At 39.6% G+C, this 21,742-nt stretch overlaps 1 protein-coding gene across 1 annotated transcript; it reads left to right on the top strand.

Moving 5' to 3' along the window:
- The first annotated feature begins 6,853 nt into the window (after positions 1–6,853).
- sdcbp2 (syndecan binding protein (syntenin) 2) lies at positions 6,854–21,191 on the top strand. The gene is made up of 9 exons (XM_080031499.1): positions 6,854–6,994; positions 14,276–14,326; positions 14,832–14,928; positions 15,223–15,323; positions 15,926–16,090; positions 18,252–18,427; positions 18,831–19,002; positions 19,285–19,376; positions 19,461–21,191. Exons 2-9 carry the CDS (start codon positions 14,276–14,278, stop codon positions 19,513–19,515), a joined length of 909 nt encoding a protein of 302 aa, XP_079887625.1. The 5' UTR covers positions 6,854–6,994; the 3' UTR covers positions 19,516–21,191.
- Positions 21,192–21,742: the final 551 nt, after the last annotated feature.

Here is a 21,742-nt window from a genome sequence, read left to right as displayed (position 1 = left end):
CGAATAGCCCTCGGGTCTTACTACCACACCAGTCGCATCAGTTAACGGCAGCTCTCCTCTAAATGATCCAGGCTCTTGGTATGGGTGCTAGGATAGGGTTTTAATGGCCAGGACAGCAGGCCATAAGGGTATGTTAAGTTTAAAGGGCTAGAAGTAACCTATAAGAACCTTTTGTAGATGAAAGAACACACTTCACCTAGTACATTACAACCTTAGAAAAGATAATGATCCAAGGTCCACAACGACGTGTTAAATGAAGATTAAATGCTTTATTGCTATCAAAGGCAGGCTTACAGCTCAATTCAGATTAAAAAATGATTACTTACATTGATTGGTTATTCTCACAATGGTCCCTACTCTATCGTCTAATATCTAACCTTATGCAGCAGAGCTGAAGCGGGGAATATTGGTATCCGGTTGGGTTGTGGAGAGGCAGAGGGGAAGTCACTAGGCCTAGCAACTTCTCCTTCACCGTTGTCTGGGAACTGCACGGATATCCTCACAAACTTTGTACAAAGTCTCAGAAAGTTCTCCTAAGAGGCGGGGAGAGGGGAGCCTAGTCAGACTCAGCCTTCCACACCTCCCAGCCGTCCGGTCTTGATTCACTCAGTGATTCACTCAAAACATAAGATATTTCACGAAAACTTAAGTGTGATCATCATACTGTGAAGAGATTTATGGCTGATTCAGAGCACAGAAGGGTTGGTGCAGATAAAGGCATAATGAGGAAGGTTTTTGCCAGAGAAATTCATCGGATTAGGAGAGTAGCTGCTAAAATTCCGTTACAGAGCAGCAGACAGGTATTTGAAGCCGCTGTAGGTGTAGGATCCTCCAGAGGTTTGCAGTTGTGCATAAACCTATAATTGGGCCACCCCTAAACAATGCTCACAAGCAGAAACGGTTGCAGTGGGCTCAGAAATACATGAAGACTAATTTTCAAACAGTCTTGTTTACTGATGAGTGCCGTGCAACCCTGGATGGAGTAGTGGATGGTTGGTGAATGGCCACCATGTCCCAACAAGGCTGCGACAGCAGCGAGGAGGTGGCGGAGTGATGTTTATGGCCAGAAACATGAGGAGAGAGCTGGTTGGCCCCTTGAGGGTCCCTGACGGTGTGAAAATGACCTCTGCAAAGTATGTATAGTTTCTGACTTCTTTCTTCCGTGGTACAAAAAGAAGGACCGTGCCTTCCGTAGTGTAGTATCTAACGTTATGACACATTCTGAACCACGGTTTAATCTCTATAAAGGTAAAGGCCTCTCTTTGTGTATGCAGGAGAGCTAGGCATGTGAAATGTTTAGGTTAGAAGTCTGCATGCAGGTGATCATTAAATCTTGTTTACTTTGTGTATCTAATTAGGGACAGATAGCAGGACCACAGCATTTAGCATCCAGGAATGCGCCTTTTAATGGGCAAAGTCTAGAAATACTGTACATCTGAGTTGCATTAGCACAAACTCAGAAAAACATAAAGAACTAATGGTTAATTTATGTGAGCTGTCCAGCATTGCTTCTGTAAGGAGCCAGGTCAGACATCCTGGCGACATTTATGGCTTCAGGACAGGTCAGTGGGATGATGCTTTGAACATTCCCTGCGTTCCAAATCGCATACGTTCTACTATATAGTACAGTCTGTCACAAATTATTATGCTAATTGGAATTAAGTGTCATAAACATTTAATTTTTTGTATTTTATTTAAACTCATGGATGGTATTGTGTCTCAGGTCGCTTTGGATAATTGAAATCAATCTCAGACACCTGTGATAATCAGTTTGGTAAGTAAGCCCAATCAAAGGAAATCTACTTAACAAGGACGTTCCACATCATTAAGCAGGCCACAGGTTTCAAGCAATATGGGAAAGAAAAAGGATCTCTCTGCTGCCTAAAAGCTTTTTCAAACCTTGGACAAGGTATGAAAACATTAGATATTTCACGAAAACTTAAGTGTGATCATCGTACTGTGAAGAGATTTATGGCTGATTCAGAGCACAGACGGGTTCGTTCGGATAAAGGTAATATGAGGAAGGTTTCTGCCAGACAAATTCATCAGAATAGGAGAGTAGCTGCTAAAATGCCATCACAAAGCAGCAGACAGGTATTTGAAGCTTCTGGTGCCTCTGGAGTCCCGCGAACCTCAAGGTGTAGGATCCAGAAGTTTGCAGTTGTGCATAAACCTATTATTCGGCCACCCCTAAACAATGATCACAAGCTGAAACAGTAGCAGTGGGCTCAGGAATACATGAAGACTCATCTTCAAACAGTCTTGTTTACTGATGAGTGCTTTGCAACCCTGGATGGTCGGATGGATGGAGTAGTGGATGGTTGGTGAATGGCCACAATGTCCCAACAAGGCTGTGACGGCAGACAGGAGGTGGCGGAGTCATGTTTTGGGCCGGAATCATGGGGAGAGAGCTGGTAGGCACCTTCAGGGTCCCAGACGGTGTGAAAATGACCTCGGCAAAGTATGTAGAGTTTCTGACTGACCACTTTCTTCCGTGGTACAAGAAGAAGGACAGTGCCTTCCGTAGTAAAATCATCTTCATGCATGACAATGCACCATCTCATGCTGCAAAGAATACCTCTGTGTCACTGGCTGCTTTGGGCATAAAAGGAGAGAAACTCATGGTGTGGCCCCCATCTTCCCCTGACCTCAACCCTGTTGAGAACCTTTGGAGCATCCTCAGGCAAAACATCTATGAGGTTGGGAGGCAGTTCACATCAAAACAGCAGCTATGGGAGGCTATTCTGGCATGCTGCAAAGATATTCAAGCAGAAACTCTCCAAAAACTCACAAGTTCAATGGATGCAAGAATTGTGAAGGTGATATCAAAGAAGGGGTCCTATGTGAACATGTAACTTGGCCTGTTAAGATGTTTTTGATTGAAATAGCTTTTGATTTCACTAAATATGACCTCCTAATACTGCAAATTCAACAAATGACAATTTTTAGTTGTTTACAACCTATAAAATGTTTTGAAACTCTGTTATGCATAATGATTTGGAACAGTGCATTTGGAGTTTTTTATTTTTGAAAAAAATACTTTTATTATTGGGAGGTTTGTTCAATAAAATTTGAAAAATACTCTAAAGGTTTATGACTTGAAAATTATACTGACTGTGATTTGCATCGACTATTTAGGAAAATCTGGGAAAATCTAATTTGCCTTATAATTGGGAATGCAGAGTATGTAGAAAAAAGATTTAGGATGTCCCGATTCTTGTGGCCAGATTTAGGATGGTTAGAAGTACCCGGATGTCCTACTTCATCCGGCCAAGATTGTTAGTGTTGAAAACTGCATCCTATTTGGGCGATTCTGACCCACGACGAAGCCTCCATATGAAAACAAACTGGGATGCGCCGGATATAAAAGCAACAGGCAAGATCAAGGCGCAATGTTATGATGAAATAAAAGAGTGAAAGTATGTCCCAATAGTATGCCTACTGCAAGTATGCCTACTGCATCCTAACTAGATTATTTTTATCGTCGGATTTAGTATGTAGAAAAGAAAAAAGAAAGGGTATGCGATTTGGAACGCAGGGATAATATGATGAAGGTGTTGGAAAAAGTAGGTCGTGTCCAGATAGTCAGAATTCACCAATCAGGATGATTAAGGGCAGATCTTAGAGAGATAGAGACAGGCCAACCAGGACATCACATTTTGGGGTTTAAAAAAGGACACACACATGCAGAGAGGTTAGGTGTGATATGGAATTGGGAAAACTAGGTTGGCCGACCTGGTCTGATGCAGGCTTGAGTTCTTTGTCTTAAATAAAGTCCGTTTTTATCCACCTCAGCTCAACCTGTCTCAGCAGTTTCTTTTATCTTTCAAACTGCACCTTTTTTGAATGGAAACCAGCCCAGATACTTCAGTAGCAAAATCATCTTCATGCATGACGCACCATCTCACGCTGCAAAGAATACCTCTGTCATTGGCTGCTATGGGTATAAAAGTAGAGAAAGTTATGGTGTTGCCTGCCCTTAACCCTATTGAGAACCTTTGGAGCATCCTCAAGCAAAAGATCTATGAGGTTTGGAGGCAGTTCACATCAAATCAGCAGCTATGGGAGGCTATTCTGACCTCCTGCTGTGAACTTTGGGGCGACTGTGGCTCAGTTGGTAGAGCGGGTCAGCCGATGATGAAAGGGTTGGAGGTTCGATCGCCGCCCTGCCACCTGTGTCATAGTTGTTGTGTCCTTGGGCAAGACACTTCACCCACCTTGCCTTGTGTGAATGTCGATAGTTAACCTGCTATCGGTGTATGAATGTGTGTGTGAATGGTAACGTCATGTGGGAAAGGAAAACAGGTCTCCCTTGCAAAAGAGTCTTCGGTCTCAATGGGATTTACCTGTATAAATAAAGGTTAAAAAAAAAAAAAAAAAAAAAAACTTCAAGTAGAAACTCTCTAAGAACTCACAAGTTCAATGGATGCAATAATTGTGAAGGTGATTTCAAAGAAGGGGTCCTATGTTAACTTGTAACTTGGCCTGTTAAGATGTTTTTGATTGAAATAGCTTTTGATTTCAGTAAATATGACGTCCTAATACTGCAAATTCAACAAATGACCATTTATAGTTATTTACAACCTATACAATGTTTTGAAACTCTGTTGTGCATAATAATTTGGAACAGTGCCTAAAGTGAGATATTTCAGTCCTTTTTTAAATTTATTTAGTTGATTATGGCCTACAGTTCATTAAAATCAAAAATCATGCATCTCGAAATATTAGAATATTATATTAGACCAATCAAAAAAAGGATTTGTCAGCCTTCTAAAAATAACCTTCATACATCCACTCAATACTTGGTCTGTTGTTCTGCTGGAAAAGGAAATCGTCATCACCATAAAGCTTGTCAACTGACGGAGGTATGAAGTAATCAAAAATCTGCTGACGCCTGCGCTGACTTTGGACTTGATACAACACAGTGGACCAACATCAGCGGATGACCTTTGTGTTGACTTATAGGTCTAGCATAAAAATGAGTCAAAATTATATTTGGATTTTTGAGTTCTGACTGTGGTGACATCAAAAGTGTAGCTCAGTAGCATAGTAGGGGAAGGTGGGGTGATTTGTGCATTTTGGAAGTTGCAAAACCCCTTGTTTCTAGAAAACCGTGGAAGAAATTGGAAATGTGACCACATATTTAAGAAGAGCCATCCATTTGACTCATCCTGTAAAGAAGGGAGACACAAGGAATAAGATATAAGCACATTTAAGCTAAAAAAACTGTGTTTTGCCTTTCAAAGTAAAATTTCCATGATCAAGGTTTTTTGATTATTGTGTCTGAACAATTATAGACACGTTTGAAAACATTTGACACATGTTTTAGTGCTTTGGTATGCTACACTTTGAGTCTATATAGTTAGCACAATGTCAACCCTAAATTGCTGCATCATGCCTATTATCCAAAATTCTGGGGATGGGGTGATTTGTGCGCAAGGGCCTGGGTGAGTTATAAGTAAGTAAGTAAGTAAAATGTATTTATAAAAGCACATTTATGACAGTTTGCACTGTCCAAAGTGCTGTACATAGTGCATTCAGTAGGTAAACAATGAAGGTAAAATAACAATAACCAAAATAAAAGACGTAAAGCCCATACATCCACATAAACACAGATAGTAGTGCAGAGGTAAGTAAGTAGTGCAGAGGTTAATGGGGAGGAAACACCAGGGTGTACATATGGGTTTTGAGCCTTGATTTAAAGGCAGAAATGTAGGGGGAATCACATTTGTCAGGTGGCAGTTGGTTCCACAAGCACGGAGCAACTAGTGCAAAGTACATTTCTGAGAGTTGTGCCAGTGGCATGGCTGTATACGCTGGTCACCAAAAGAAAGTGATAGTCTACAGTAGCTCAGGAGAGAGTGACATCTCAATTCCACTTAACGACACCACTGATGAGAGTTCAGATGGCCAGAAAGATGATGATGGTGACTTTGTCATTGACACAATGACGCACAAATCACCCCACGTAGTGGGGTGATTTGTGCGACAAGACAACTTTTTTTCCGAAAGCTATATTTCTTAAACAGTTTATTCCAGATCCAAAGTTTTTATTGCCAGGGATGCACAACATCCTGAAATATATGTACATATTTGAGTTGGAGACATAACTGTCAAGGCCTCACTTTAAAATCACTTTGAGTAAAAAGTTGCACAAATCACCCCACCTTCCCCTATATGTTATACTATATACTAACTTATATGTTGGATTCATACATTACTTTGCCTGAACATAAGGTTTTTCTTTTTTCTTTATCCATGTTGGGTACTCTTTACAATTAGAGTACATTGTTAGTTAATGCTTAGTTAATGCGATTAGCAGTTAGGTAATGTGGAGTTACTGCTTATTAAGCATATTTGTGCTACTATGCTTATTTAACCATTAACTAAGCATTAACTAACAGTGAATTAATGTAGCCTAAATGTAGGCTGATCTATTTCACACAGGAAATTTCACACAAATATGTATACACACATGCAAATAAATTATAAATGTGGTTCTTGGAAAATTATTCTCACATAAGAATAAATACCTGAGGCACAACCAATTTTCTACTATTAACCGTTTTTTCCCACTGAAATGAATGAAGAGTGCTTTGAAACGTTTGTAGGCCTACCTTCATTGATAATCTTAAGAAAATCCCAATTTTCTTTAATTATATATATATATATATTCCCCTTCTCTGTTTTCCATGAGAAATTAATTCGGAGCTTGTCAGTTGATTATGAAATACATTTATGACCTTGCATTCCGGCATTATTATTTACTTGTCATCTTTGCAAGGAAAAAGTTCAGAGGTAGACATGTGACCGACACGAGGCGTGGCTTCCTACGTCAACACAGACCGACGAAGGCAGCAGTGACGTCACTTTCCAGAAATCCCCTTCTGTGCCGTTTCACAGCGACGAGAGGAGAGAAAAACGTACAAATAACGGAGTTTGCTCTCTGAGATTCCGAGGTGGTTAAGCTGATACTACAACTAAGACATTAAAGGTGAGTGTGTCGCTACTAAAATCCTCTCTAGCGCTAATGGATATTCACATCCTGGTTTCGTTTACCAAACAAGCTAACGTTACGGGCTAACTTCAGCTCTCTGCTTCACGGCTGTTGATGTCGGAAACAAAGACGGACTCTGCATAGCGACTCGGCTTAGTGTATTAAAACACATTTCAAACTATCCTAATTCAAATGAACTAAATGTGTGTTTAAACCAGTTTACAGCGTTGGGGATGGTTACATTTGAAAGATGGTACATTGTAACCGTGGACTATTGCGTTGTGTTGGACTTAGCGTAGCCAAGACTCCGTGACACCAATATCTCTGTTTATTTATACAGTCTATGGTTTATTCTGACGAAAACAAAACCTCTGTGGTAGCCTACTTTTAGAGAGTGAAGTGTTCATGACATGTACACTTCAAAGTAATTTTTTATAACAGCAATCTTAAAGTGCAAGTTCATTGGAATCCATAGGTTGACAGGTTGTGACTGTATCATCATAACAATGTTGAAAAACAGTAGTTCCTCAATTCAAAATATACACCAATGACTGAGTGAATATTAGAATGTCAAGGAAACACCAAATCCATTATTATCAAGGTAACGTCCGTTAAGCTCAAGGACTAACATATTTATCTATGGACGCAGATCCCGTGGTACAGTGTGAACATACAGGAAGTGAGCTCATGATGCCTTTCTTCATAGAGGAAAGTGTCTGTAATGTCTGACCTAGCTAAAATACAGTAGAAAAGGGTGTGGGCCAATAGACCTTGTTGTTAGTCCTCCTCCTCCTCCTCCATCTCCTCCTCCATCTCCTCCTCCTCCGCACCCCTCAGGCCTCTGCCAATAGACCGGAAACAGCTTGCCAAGAAAACACCACAATTTGTTCAGGCTGACTCAAGATAGACCATTCCTTCTTTTCCATTTCCCACACATTCCCAGGCTGAGGGAAAGCAATGTATTTTCTGTGTATTAATAGGCTACGATTGTGATTATATTAATGTATTTCATAAACAAGGTTGTTTGGGCTGGCTGCCATTAATCAATCAACGATCAATCAACCAAATGTCTTTCCCTTTTCCCCAAATTGTTCTAAAAGGAAGACCCTGTAACCCAACTTGCTGTGATGTGCAGTGCAGGACTGTGTCTTGTGTGTGAATAGCCTAGCCTACGTGAATGAGGTATATTAAGTGCAGTCTAGTTATTATACCATGTAAGAAATGTCCCTTCACATTAGAGCCGTAAAGAGCGCAAACAAGCCCAGCTGAAAAGTCAACAACACTATAGATGCAATGAAAGTGGCCCTCTGTCTGTGTCCGCTGACACAATGACACGCTTGAATGTGAGCACTTATAGAAGAAGTGAATAGAGTGCTTGGCAGGAGTAGCTGCTGGGAGAGGGAGATGTTACAGTTGTCATGTGACTGTGGTCAGATTGATTTGTTTAGTTCAGGATGTAACGTGATGCATTTTTTTTACACAAGTTGTCAATATGAATGTTTGGCCACAATACATCCTGTGTGCAAACAGTGATGGTAGTCATGTCACAGCAGGATTTATTTTGTACTCCTTTAAAAAATATGAATTTTCTGTGATTGTGACACATTGTTGTGGTCACAGTATGATTAAGAAAATGCTTCATCTGTGATGTTTATACGGGTCCCCCTGGCCCTTGTATAAGAACTATGCGGTGTCCTTGAAAACTTTGGATTCCAACAGCATGTGTGGACCGGCCTATACCCAGGGGGCAAAGTGATTTTATGGACATGGAGCGTTGTAAAAGCTAGTTGTTCACCAAAAATGACATCTAGGACCTTCCACGATCACAACCTGGATGGACAACCTTGTCAACAAGCTCGACATAGCAAATCAGAACCACTGTTTAAGTGAATGGGGGTGAATGGGGATGGGCTAATGGGGATTTTTTTGAACTTATAGATATCATTATGAAACTTTGCCAGTTGATTACTGACATTAAAACAAAAACGTTTTGTATTACAGTATTTTCGAAAATGTTTAAATAAATATGAAAAATCATCAATATCTTACTAATGATGCGTAAATTTGCATATCTGCAAAGCCCCAAAATCTAGATGTTGGAAGAAAGCAAAGTCAATTTGTTTTAAAAAAAAAAAAAAAAAAAAAAAAAAAACAAGTGTCCAACTGCCTGAAGCCTTTCCTAATCACAGTTCAAATTTGATCAATAACCCATAGAAAATACATTTTTTACACAGTTACATTTCATGTGCTATGGACCAAAAGTGTCCTTTTGGAGTCTCTAGCTGATATTTTAGGAAACGGCTAGATATTCCCTTGGAAAAAACAGTGTAAAAAATTCATTTTCTATGTGTTATTGATCAAATTTGAACTGTGATTAGGAAAGGCTTCAGGCAGTTGGACACTTGTTTTGTTTTAAAAATTTAAAAACAAATTGACTCTGAATTTGTCCAACATCTAGATTTTGGGGCTTTGCAGATATGCAAATGTACGCATCATTAGTAAGATATTGATGATTTTTCATATTTATTCAAACTTTCAGTAATCAACTGGCAAAGTTTCATAATGATATCTATAAGTTCAAAAAATTCCCCATTAGCCCATCCCCATTCACTCCCATTCACTTAAACAGTGGTTCTGATTTGCTCTATGTCGGCCCCCTGTATATAGCTTTCCAGCAGCTAGTTGACCAGGTTGTCCACCCAGGTTGGGATCCTGGAAGGTCCTGGATATCATTTCTGGTGAACAACCTTTTACAACGCTCCATGTCTGTTTTTCCAAAAAGAGGGGTTTTGCCCCCTAGGTACTACACATAACAAAGGACACACTTTGGATCTTATCATTTCCAGGGGCATAAATATCTCAAAAGTGGGGGTGACTGATATGGGTCTCTCAGACTACTGCTGTGTATTTTTTGAGAGTACAACTTCTGTGCACACAACTGATCAATCAAAAGTAATCAAAAAACGGTATATTACAGAAAATACTAGTGAAACATTTATTCAAGCCTTTTCTTCAATACCCCCTCACCCCTGTAACTCAGTTAATGAGCTTTTAGACAACTTTAATGCCAAAATTACAAGCGTTATAGATGCTATTGCACCCACTAAAATGAAGGTTGTCTCTAGTAAGAAAAGATCTCCCTGGAGAAATGCCCCGCAGGTCAGACTAGAAAAAAGAGAGTGCCGTAAAGCAGAACGCAGGTGGCGAAAAACAAATCTCCATTTCCTATTTGGGCGATTCCTATTTGGTGCAAAGGGACAAAATGTCCCTTCGCACCGGTGTATTCCCACAGGCCCTGAAAACAGCAGTCATTAAGCCACTCCTAAAAAAGAACAATTTAGATACATCACTCATGAACAATTATAGGCCCATATCTAACCTTCCATTTCTAAGCAAAATCATTGAAAAAGTTGTTTATCAACAGCTAAATAACTACTTAGCAATGAACAACTGCTTTGATGTCTTCCAGTCAGGTTTTCGACAACACCACAGCACTGAGACTGCTCTGGTTAAAGTCCTCAATGACTTCCACTTAAACACAGACAGTGGCAAAAGTTCTGTCTTAGTTTTACTTGATCTCAGTGCTTTCGACACAGTTGACCACAACATATTACTAGATCGCCTTGCAAACTGGGTTGAACTTTCTGGAACTGTGCTAAGCTGGTTTGAATCCTACTTAAAGGACAGAGAATACTATGTGTTTACATCCGAGCGAACAAATATTGAATGCGGGGTTCCCCAAGGTTCCATTCTTGGGCCTTTTCTGTTTAACATCTACATGCTCCCACTTGCTCAGATTATGAATAAGAACAAATGATGCAACCATAATTATGCAGACGACACACACATTTACATAACCATATCACCAGGTGACTATTGTCCAATTCAAACACTAAAGTAAGTGCATTGAACAAATCAATGATTGGATGTGCCAACATTTTCTTCAATTAAACAACGGCAAAACTGAAGTAATTGTCTTTGGTGCCAAAGATGAACTATTAGAAGTCAGTGCAGAGCTTAAATCTGTTATGCTAGAAACCACACACCAAGCCAGAAATCTTGGTGTTGTCATAGACTCAGGCTTGAATTTCAAAAAACACATTAAACCAATTAATAAGTCAGCCTATTACCACCTTAAAAACATATTAAGAATTAAAGGGCTTATGTCTCAGCAAGATTTAGAAAAACTTGTCCATGCATTTATCTTTAGTAGACTTGACTACTGTAACAGTGTCCTTGCAGGCCTTCCAAAAAAATCTATCAGACAGATTCAGCTAATTCAGAATGCTGCTGCTCGAGTACTCACCAGGACCAAAAAATTGGATCACATCACCCCAGTTCTGAGGTCTGTACACTGGCTTCCTGTCACTCAAAGAATTGATTTCAAAATACTGATGTTGGTTTATAAAGCACTAAATGGTTTAGGGCCAAAATACATTACTGATCTGCTGATACGTTATGAGCCGTCCAAAGCCCTTAGGTCGTCTGGGACAGGTCTGCTTACAGTCCCCAGAGTTAGGACTAAACAAGGCAGGGTTCGACATAACGTATAGCCCGATGGCCCGGGGCCAGTAAAATCATATGCAGGGCAAGTTGATTGGCCAGTCACTGTCCCGCCCGGGCCAGTGACTGGCCAATCACAGTTCAGTATCTTTTTGTAGACTACATCATGGTTCATTGAAATGCGCGTTGAGAGTCGTAATGAAAGCAGTGTTTATTTAAGACTCAATATAATAAACCTAATATAAAATATATTTTTTAATGAAAGGCCAGTGGACAACCGATGCGTGGGCGTTTTGACAGGCGGAGCAAACAAGCGGGTGCACTCTCGCTCCGTTGGCAGAGCTGCCTACCGTCCGCCTGCGAGTCGACAAATTAATCGACTTGCTTTGCCCCCTTTCTTTCTTCCCACAGCAGAGGTTGAGGTGCAGAAAATGATAAGCGCTTTTCCTTTATCTGCTGCCGTAATGTTACAGTATTTGCATCCAAGCCCCAATGGTAATACAAATGAGAGGCGTTATTTAAACGCTGTGAATGCGTCTCCGGTGATTGTGTCAGTTGAAGACAGAGACGAACGGAGGGACTCCGCTCACTGTACAGTTCCTATAGTCGCGCAGTTTGGCACTGTGTTTTCAGGCTCGAGACATTCAATCAGATCGCGGAAGTCTTTCCCATTGAAATCACTAATGGGGAGAATATCCCCGGTTATTATTTTAGCCACAAACCACAGTTCATCTGCGCGGCGGCTCACTCGCTGGCGAGATCTCACGGTGAAACGCTGCTGTGATCCGAAAGCATTGTGTGTTTCTAAGGTGATTTAACGTCATAGTCTTAGACGAGCGTTTAACTTATGCTGCATATTTTGCACTGCATTGTTTTTTATCAATAGTTTGAAAAAATGGTCCCACACCGGACTCTTATGTGAAGCTGACACTTCATGGAGAAGTGACACTCCTGCAGCGCGCTCACGACCAGACGTGAACTCACATACACGGTGAAATCTCCCATTAAAAAAACGGCATAACCCACTGATTTTCGGATTTCTATTCTATTTTTAAAGTCAATTTGAGCGCAAGTGGAAAACCGGTCATTCGGTCGACACATTCACATCCCTAATGCATATGGAGAAAGTAATACAAACAGCCTAGCACACCACAAAGAATGATCAGACCTTCATCTCTTATTTTTTTTTATGTTTGAACATGACTTCTGCAGGTGAACTATTCATTAAACTGCCCAAATTCAAGAATAAAAACAACCATCAAACTACTGGACTTTAAAATACTGGCCGACTCTTTCAACATACTTTCAGTTGTAGGCTTCTAATTCAATATGTTTGCCTGGTTTTATATTATGTGTATGAGCAATATCAACATTTCATATAATTAACTATAAGAAAAATAACCAAATCTAAAGGGAATATCTATACTGTTACAGTATAGATATTCCCTTTAGATCTGGTTATCTTTCTTTATTTTTCTAATACAGGTATTATAATTATTGACACTAAATTATGAAGAAAAAAATGTGTGTGCAGGGCCAGTGAAAATATACAAGGGGCCAGTAAAACTCGGATCCACTGGCCCAGCGGGCCAGTAGGAAAAAAAAGTTATGTTGAACCCTGCAAGGAGAAGCAGCTTTTAGTTTTTATGCACCAAATCTCTGGAACAAACTCCCAGAGAACTTGAGGTCTGCTGCAACTCTCAGCTCTTTTATAGACTGTTTCCATTTTAACCTGTAATTTTTATTTTATTTAAATGTTATTCATTCGCTTTTATTTTTTTTTATTAATTCGCTTTTCTAATGTGTATTGTGTATTTTAATCTGGCCCCTGTAAAGCACTTTGCATGGCCTTGTTTCTGAATTGTGCTATATAGATAAACTTGCCTTATACCTTTTCATATACAATTAGATGGATAGCCATGAATGAATAAAGTGTCATTCATTTCTTTTAAGTTTGGATTTGTGCAGTTTTTCCTTTTTTTATTTTAAAAACTCCAACTTAAAAATCCAAGCACTGAATTGGTTGGCGTTTGTGCCAGCCCATTGCTCACCTTATTATATGGATTGTGTATCTGCCATGACTTGATCAACCCACACATTGAATACACTTTCTTTGTTTTCGTCAATATTAAATAAAGTCTTTCCTTTGTCTGAATGAATGAATTGGAATGTAGACAAACGGATGTCAGACGTGTACATACTTGTGGGTTTATTATCTGTCTTTGTGAAACTGATCTGCTGTGCTGTTTGCATAATCTCACTCAGTTGACTGGCTATTATCAGTCATTTCCTCTTCCTTCTTCAGGCTGCTCTTGTTGTTTATATGCTGCTGTGCTGCTGCTGAATACTTCTGACTGTAGTTTGGTTAAAGGTGCACTGTGCAGTTTCAGAGGAAGGGGGTTTGTTTACATTTGCAGAGCCTGCACTTAGTTTACTAATCTAATGCTAATTGTTAGTTTTCAATAATTCTATCATCATGAATCAAAACTAAATTATTTTCTGAGCGAGTCACTTTTTAGGTAGATTTATAACTTTAAACATTTTTTCGAGGGATCCATTTTTCCTGCGAGGGCAAGTTTGTTTATTCAGTTATGAAAAAATACCTTAGAAAATTTCTCTGACCTACCCAAAGTTACATAGATGAATTCCAACAGAAACCTTTAGTTTTTTTAAATAATTTGTTGTTAGTTACACTAACTGGTTAATCTCGTTCAGTGAAGCCATCCTCCCTTTTTCAAGGTAATTTACTTACAGCTCTTTGTCTTTTCTTCCTAGATGTCCCTGTATCCATCCCTCGAAGACCTCAAGGTCGACAAGGTCATCAAAGTAAGTATGTTGGTGTGAGCTCATGTTAGGACAGACATCGATCTAATAGATAGATTAGCTCAATAGTCAGTAGCAGGGGTGTGCATGTGTTAGTAAATCATAACAGAACACACAACACCACATGAACACACGGGCACAGAGACCCGCCTCTTTATAGCGTTCTGTCTCCTGATTGGATAAAAATGAGCGGGATACTCAAATCTATCTTATCTGGCAATTACTGCAAAGGTGAATGACTTGGAGACCTGTGTTATGAACTACACATACTGTTTAAGTGATTGCTGTATTAATATTGAGTGATTTAACACTTATATATTAACAAAAAATATCACTTACTTCTCCTTTAACACCATTTATTCAGGTTTTGAGTTAAAATTTTTAAATACCCACATTTCTAATACATATTCATGTCCAATCATTTATTCTTTCCTATTTTCTTGTGTTTTTTTCTGATGATGACAATTGCCTTCCAGTTGACTAACTTGTGTGGCCCATTCCTCTCTAGGCTCAGGCTCAATTTGCCCAGAGTACCACCACCATGCCAGCCATCACCGAGGGAACCCAACAACCTCAGATGACCATTGCTGCCATGCCAGGATCCAGTGAGTCTCACATTTATTATTCATAGTTTTAGGGGGTGATTGTGTTACAATCTCATCTTCACTCGCAGGACAATCAGCTAAGCAGAGACACAACGATAATTTGGGGCAGAAAAAGCTTGTAAAAAAATAAGAATAAAATCCACTTTTGCCCGGAAGACTACCATTAAGTGTCCACTGCGATACTAAACATTTTTGCTATCACAACATTGAAGATTCCGTTACATTACGTTTTTCTTCCTTTTGTCTCTCTTTTTTAACAACCCTCCATCTTTCTCCCTCTCCCTCTCTCCCTAGGCTTGTACCCCAACCTGGAGGAGCTTGGAGACTATATGGGTCTGGCCCTCAACAGTGATGAAGTCCAGAGGAACATGGCCTTGGTGCCTGTGGCTGACAATGTAAGTGTGTGTGTGTGTGTGTGTGTGTGTGTGTGTGTGTGTGTGTGTGTGTGTGTGTGTGTGTGTTCAGGGGATGTCTATTAATGAATGCAAAACATTTTAAAGTGTGCGAGCATTCATCAAAAAAATATAAATAAAAATTGATGCAGCAGAACCAGAGATATCTTTCTTATTCCACAAATTGTTCTTCTAGGGGCCTACATTACCTTCAACACAACCCGACTGAAAAAAGTTTTGCTCTCGGCTGCTCTGTTGTTTCATTCTAGTAGTGGCCTATGTAGCCTGGAGCCTATATCTTCAAGCAGAAAGAGGTCTACAGAGGCCTAACCCTAACCCTAATGGCCTTCCTCTACCATGTAGTAGTTTAATGTAAAAGGGTCTGACATTTCCAGTATATATGTATTATAAAAATAAAAAAAACACATTCTACTTGAACATAAACATGTGAAACCAACGTTTGAAGACTTATTTTTCTAGGGGAATACTTTTTATGACAGAACTGTATTTTTTTCTATACTTTTATACATGTCGTAAGAGGAAAAATAAGTGTGCATGTATTGTAGGGTTAATTTAACATGCTTTCTTTCTTTTTTTCTCACCAGCAAATAGCCCTGGCCACCAGCTCAGGCGTGGGGGGGATGATCCGGCCGGTGACGGGGGCAGACGTGGGCATCAGGAGGGCAGAGATCCGCCCTGGACTGAGGGAGATCATCCTCTGTAAGGACCAGGACAAGAAGGTTGGACTGCGCCTCCGGTCCATCGACAACGTGAGTCAGCATATAGCCTCGCACAACTCCTTTGACAAGAACCTGTTTCTAGTATGATTCATTCATCCCAGATTGGCTTGATTTAAAATACACACGACACGCCCCTCTTTATACATTCCCACATTAGATAAGGGTTGAGATATGGGTCAACGTCTGCTCGGAGAGACAGAGGTGAAATGAGGTAGAGAAGGGAATGACATGCAGCTCTAACCACAAGCGCCCCCGTTTCAATCTTATTTTAATGCAAGAAAGAGAGTTTTGTAGTCGTGTGAACACTACTAATGTCATACTTTAATAAGCAATGACATTACATTACAAGCATGAGCTTGTAAATGCTTTTGGGTTACATCTAACCAGCCCACTGCTCTAACTGCCTTCTTGGTTTTGCCCGCAAGCTTAAACACTGTTTTACTTGAATAGTTCTAGGAAAGAGGAAATAGTTGTCATTCTCCGTGGTTTTTCTGACCTGCTCGGGCCTGCTCAGAAAAGTTCTAAAGATCCATTTCAACCTCTCAACGTTGTTATCTTACCAACAAGAAGTGTACAAAAGATTTTATTTACCCTTTTTCCAAGTCTATCTTAATGCAGTACTGCCTTTATATAATCTGAAACAGTTATTGGGCCTTTTTAACATCCTGTCCAGGCTGGGAGGTGATCCCTTCCTGTTGTGATTCCAGTGCAAGAGATTAGTGGACAAAAAACACTGTCCTATTTAACCACCACAACTAATATGAGCTTTACGCAATCACAGTGAGTCATATCAACTAGGGACGTTTCTCAATAAATTTGTTCTTACTGTGCTTCCCTCTCAGCCTAGCGAGGTGATGATGGATTTGTTTGCTCACAAGAATTAGAATTTCCTGTGGTTGTTTCACAGTAAAGGGATATCACTGCCCTTGACATGGAGAGAAAAACCCTGCGTTCCAACTCGCATGCTCTTTCTTTTTCCTATTCTACATACTACATCTGCTCATAAAAAGAATCTAGTTAGCATGCAGTAGGCATACCATTGGGACATACTTTTACTTTGGCACATCCTTAATCTTTTTTTTCTACCATACTAAATAGCAGAATAGAGCTCCCTTTGTGACATTAACAGTGAATAAGGCAATATTATGCGCAGGATGTTGCAATGATGCCACACCACAATGAATGTAGCATTAATTATGTAACACAGGCACTCAACTACCGCCTCAGTGTTTCCCATGGGATTGTGTTAGACTATGGTAGGTGGACCTTGTTTTGGCCCCTCTTTCCGGTGAGCATGCTGCCATGGAAATTGAACTCTGTATATTTTTAAATTGAATGCAAAATCAAACTCATGATGTAATCTTGTATGTTTGCCACTGCGGCACAGACCTAAACAAAGAATCCCATTATGAGAACTTGCTGAAACATCACAGTAGCTCTGGTTAGAGCATACAACCAGGACCAAAATAAGCTAGCGGGTGTATTTAGCAGTATTGAAATACAACTTTTCCAACTTTAGAAACGAGCTAAAAATGCCACAAATTCAGCTTTGCACTGTTTTAAAAATGAAGAGATGAGAGTCGGACACACTGAAATCAAAGTACCCAACTAAAGCTAAATTACCATTTCATAATTGTCATTGATAACTTTGGCATCGTCATTATCTTCTTAGTTTTCTTTGATTGATAGGAAAGTGGATAACTGTGGCGGATACTGTTAAGTTCATGTTACTTATCTTAAATCAGATAGTGTTGTCCAGTGCAGTGATTGTGTTTGTGTGTGAGCGGAGGAAGGGAGGGGGTTGGGGCAAAAACACAATGTTATTTATGTTACTATGAGAAGATAGTTTTGGTTCATTATCAAACTGGTGAGGCAAATTAAAGAAAAAAACAAACAAAGTGAATGATATCTGATGAATATCGCTTCATAATTCATCCAAGTCTCCTGAAACATTCCTAAGCCTGAGTTGACCTTCCTTCACAGCATGGATATCGAGTTAAACAGGTGGAACTCATTATTTTGAAAGAGTTGTTCAGACATGAGCCTTGATGATCTTCTTTGTTTATGAACACATCTCCTCTTTCCTCTTGAGTAGCTATTATTTCCATTCTCAGCATCTGTCTTCTATCCTCCTAATTAGAATATGTCTCTCTCTCTCTCTGTCTGTCTCTCCCCCCCCCCGCGGTCTCAGGGTGTGTTTGTGCAGCTGGTGCAGGCTAACTCCCCTGCAGCCCTGGCAGGCCTGCGTTTTGGAGACCAGGTGCTGCAGATCAACGGGCAGAACTGTGCCGGCTGGAACGTAGACAAGACCCACAAGGCCCTGAAGGCCGCCGCAGAGACCCGCATCGAGCTCATTGTCAGGGACAGGTGAGGGGGACTATTAATATACAGTACATCAAATTATTATATTTAATCAATAATTAACCAATTCTAAATATTAAATTAATTATAGAGCTTCAAGTTAGGTTACAAAACGTATTTACTCTACATGTAAGTCTTAGAACTGAAAAATTCTTCATCATAAATAAATAAAAAAATATATTTTGAGGCAGCTGGAACCAATTGTAAGACTAGAATGTGTTCCTAAATAAAACGGTGGGCCCTGCTGCTGTCAACCACAACAGTGTAACAGCAACTTTTCAGGTAGATTTCAAAGCAAGGTTGTTTATTCAGTTATAAGAGTATGCCTTAGAAAAAGTTATCTTCTGTGTACCGCACTAAGTTACTTAGATCACCTTTTAACAGTGTGAGTGTCTGTGTGTGTGTCCAGGCCATTCCAGCGCACCATCACCATGCACAAAGACAGCTCAGGCCACGTGGGCTTCATCTACAAGTCTGGGAGAATCACCTCACTGGTGAAGGACGGCTCTGCTGCCCGCAACGGCCTGCTCACTGAACACTACATCTGTGAAATCAACGGGCAGAACGTTATTGGACTCAAGGTAAGACACTCCTCAGTCTTTTCATCAGATAGTTTGGTTACTATTTGAGTAATTTCTGTGTGTGCTGTAAGACCAGATAGAAATTCATTCAAATAACCCACATTTTCTGGCCAATTAGAATTTTGCATTGAGAAGGCTGGGTACATACTGGCAGAGTTTAGTATAACATGGGAACGTTACCATTTTTAAATATGCTTTATAGCCTGAATGTTTCATTTAAGATGGACATTCTTAAATACATGCTGTTCCTCACATTTCAATGCTCCTGTGTGAACATTTCAGGATTCTCAGATCAAGGACATTCTGAGCACCTCACCCACCGCCATGACCATCACCATCATGCCCAAGTTCATCTATGAACACATGATCAAGAGGTACCACTCCCAACATATTTCATTCGATTGAATTCATATTGTTGTCATAATGACTTATCATTGACGAGGTGATTTGCTTTACAGAATGTCCACTGGTCTTCTGCGCTCAGCCATGGATCACTCTGTCCCAGAGGTGTAAAAGAGCCGCAAGAAGGACTGGAACGTGTCAGGATTTTCACAATAAAGGGATATCCATCCTGTGCTCTCTCTCTCTTTCTCTCTCTCTCTTCCTTGTGCAACCTCTATCCCTCTCTCTCTCTCTCTGTCTCTCTCTCTCTCTCTCTCTCTCTCTCTCTCTGTCACTCCCTCTCTCTTCTCTTCATACCAAACCACCTCCTGAATCACAATCAACCATGACGCCATTTTCTCATTTTTAACCATCTTACCATGCCTTCTTTTTCTATTCTTCAGTTGTTCAATACATTTTTTGACCCTTTTCTACCCTTTTCTTCATCTCTGTTGACATTTCCAGTGCTTTTATATTCTGTTAATCCAGTAGTCTAAGTATTACGCTTTATTGTACTGTTTTGTGTTTAATTTCAAAGGCCGTTTCTAATGTTGTTGTTTTTTAAAGACATGCACACTATCATGAGTCCAGAGCTTCCTCCTCCTACTTGTAAAGATGAATCGTTGACTTGTAAGATTTCATCTTGTTAAAATGCTGTAAAAGTCAATGATCGGTTCAAAAGAGGTATACCATGTAGACTAGGCAGGTCTCTTCACTTGTCCCCCCCCCCCTCCCCCAATGTGTGTATGTTAATAATTTGAGCTGAATTACAACCGAAGCCTCATGTGAAACAGGTTTACTGACTTGGTTCTAGATTCCTATTGTGCAGCCATTTGAATTGGCCAGTATAAACTAACAGGTTTTAGCCAAGCAATTTTTTTGGACGTTTGTACCAGAAATTGGTAAAACAATTAGTGTTGATTATCGAATCAAGATTTAGTTTTTTTTTTTCTTTTTTTTTTGATAGCTAACATTCATAACCTGTATTCTAAGATAAGTTTAAGATACAAGAGTTGTATTTAAATTGTAAGTTAAATTTGTAGGTCCAGGGAACACTGTGTGCACATAACAAGGGAATGAGGCAAGAGGCAGCAGTACATGTGTGTCTGGGCCCTGTCCACAAAACACTGAAAGATGTGATTATCCGTCAGTTGAGTTGAAAACATTTTTGTTGGACATGGTCTTTTTTTTTTTTCAACCTATAATATTCAAAAGAATTAAGTTTGGACGGGGGTCTGTGCTGGGGGAGACCCACTAAGTGCACTTTCCACTACCTTTTTTCAGGAGGTTGTCTTTCCTGTTTCCATTTCAATGGTAAAGTTTGTGCTTTTTTATTATAATTATTGTGTTTGTGGTGCCTCATGTCGATAAAGAGAACTCACTGAATTCATGAAAAAATGATGTTAACCATAGGGAATTGCTTAAATTTGATGCTGAAAATCATATTCTCAAATTGAAGGCATTTTAAAAATACACTTTTTCTTTCTCTTCCAATGAACGTGCTCTTCTCTGCGAAGTGTTTGAGGACTGAAAACATTCCTTCCTTGACGTATAAACACTGTGAGATGATGATAGAGCTCATAGTGGTTCATTTCTACTTGTTATATAAAGTTGCTCCTGTTTATTGCTGTTCATGATGTTTGGATGCATGTATTCCTTTAATTTTCTAGGTATGCAATCTGACAACAACAAAAAAAATCCCTGTCATTCTGTAAGAAAAAAGGTAGAAAGATCTAAAAGTTTATATACGAATGTAATCGAGATAATATTGTAAAAGAAAATAAACAGTCTTTCTGTTGTTCACACTAGCTTGGTTTCCTTCTATCTTTAAACTAACATAATTATACATTCTCACAACACACAATTCCATAAGTCATGTCCAGCTTAAATAAATATCCAGAGATACCATGACACAGACAAACGGCACAGATGAAGACAACTGAAAATGTTTCTGCCATGCTGTTTTAATATTGGCTTTTTGGTCTTCCTTTATACAGTGTGGTGGTAGTGTGAATAGAGAAGTAGCGTATATGTCTTTTACTGTACATGCTACTATTGCCATTCAAATAGTTCATCAGATGACATTATCTGAAGATATTAATGATTTCAGCTATATTTTCTACACAAGGCATTGAAGGATGTTGAAGGACTTGGTATAACCTCTTTATATATACATTATCTTTTTATTACTTATTATACAACACACACTCTAGTAATAAAGAGTACAATGACAATTCACATTTAAACATTGACTAAAAAGTCAAACTCCCCCACACCACCTCCTGTCTTCCCCCCCCAAATATTCAGCTTTGTATGTCTAAGGATATACGTAGTATATAACCACTCAGTCAATATTGTA

This window comes from Ammodytes marinus (genome assembly GCF_949987685.1).
Source record: "Ammodytes marinus genome assembly, chromosome: 7".
NCBI lineage: Eukaryota > Metazoa > Chordata > Actinopteri > Uranoscopiformes > Ammodytidae > Ammodytes > Ammodytes marinus.
The sequence above is the reverse complement of the archived record's forward strand: the minus strand, read 5'-3'. Positions and strand labels throughout refer to the sequence as shown.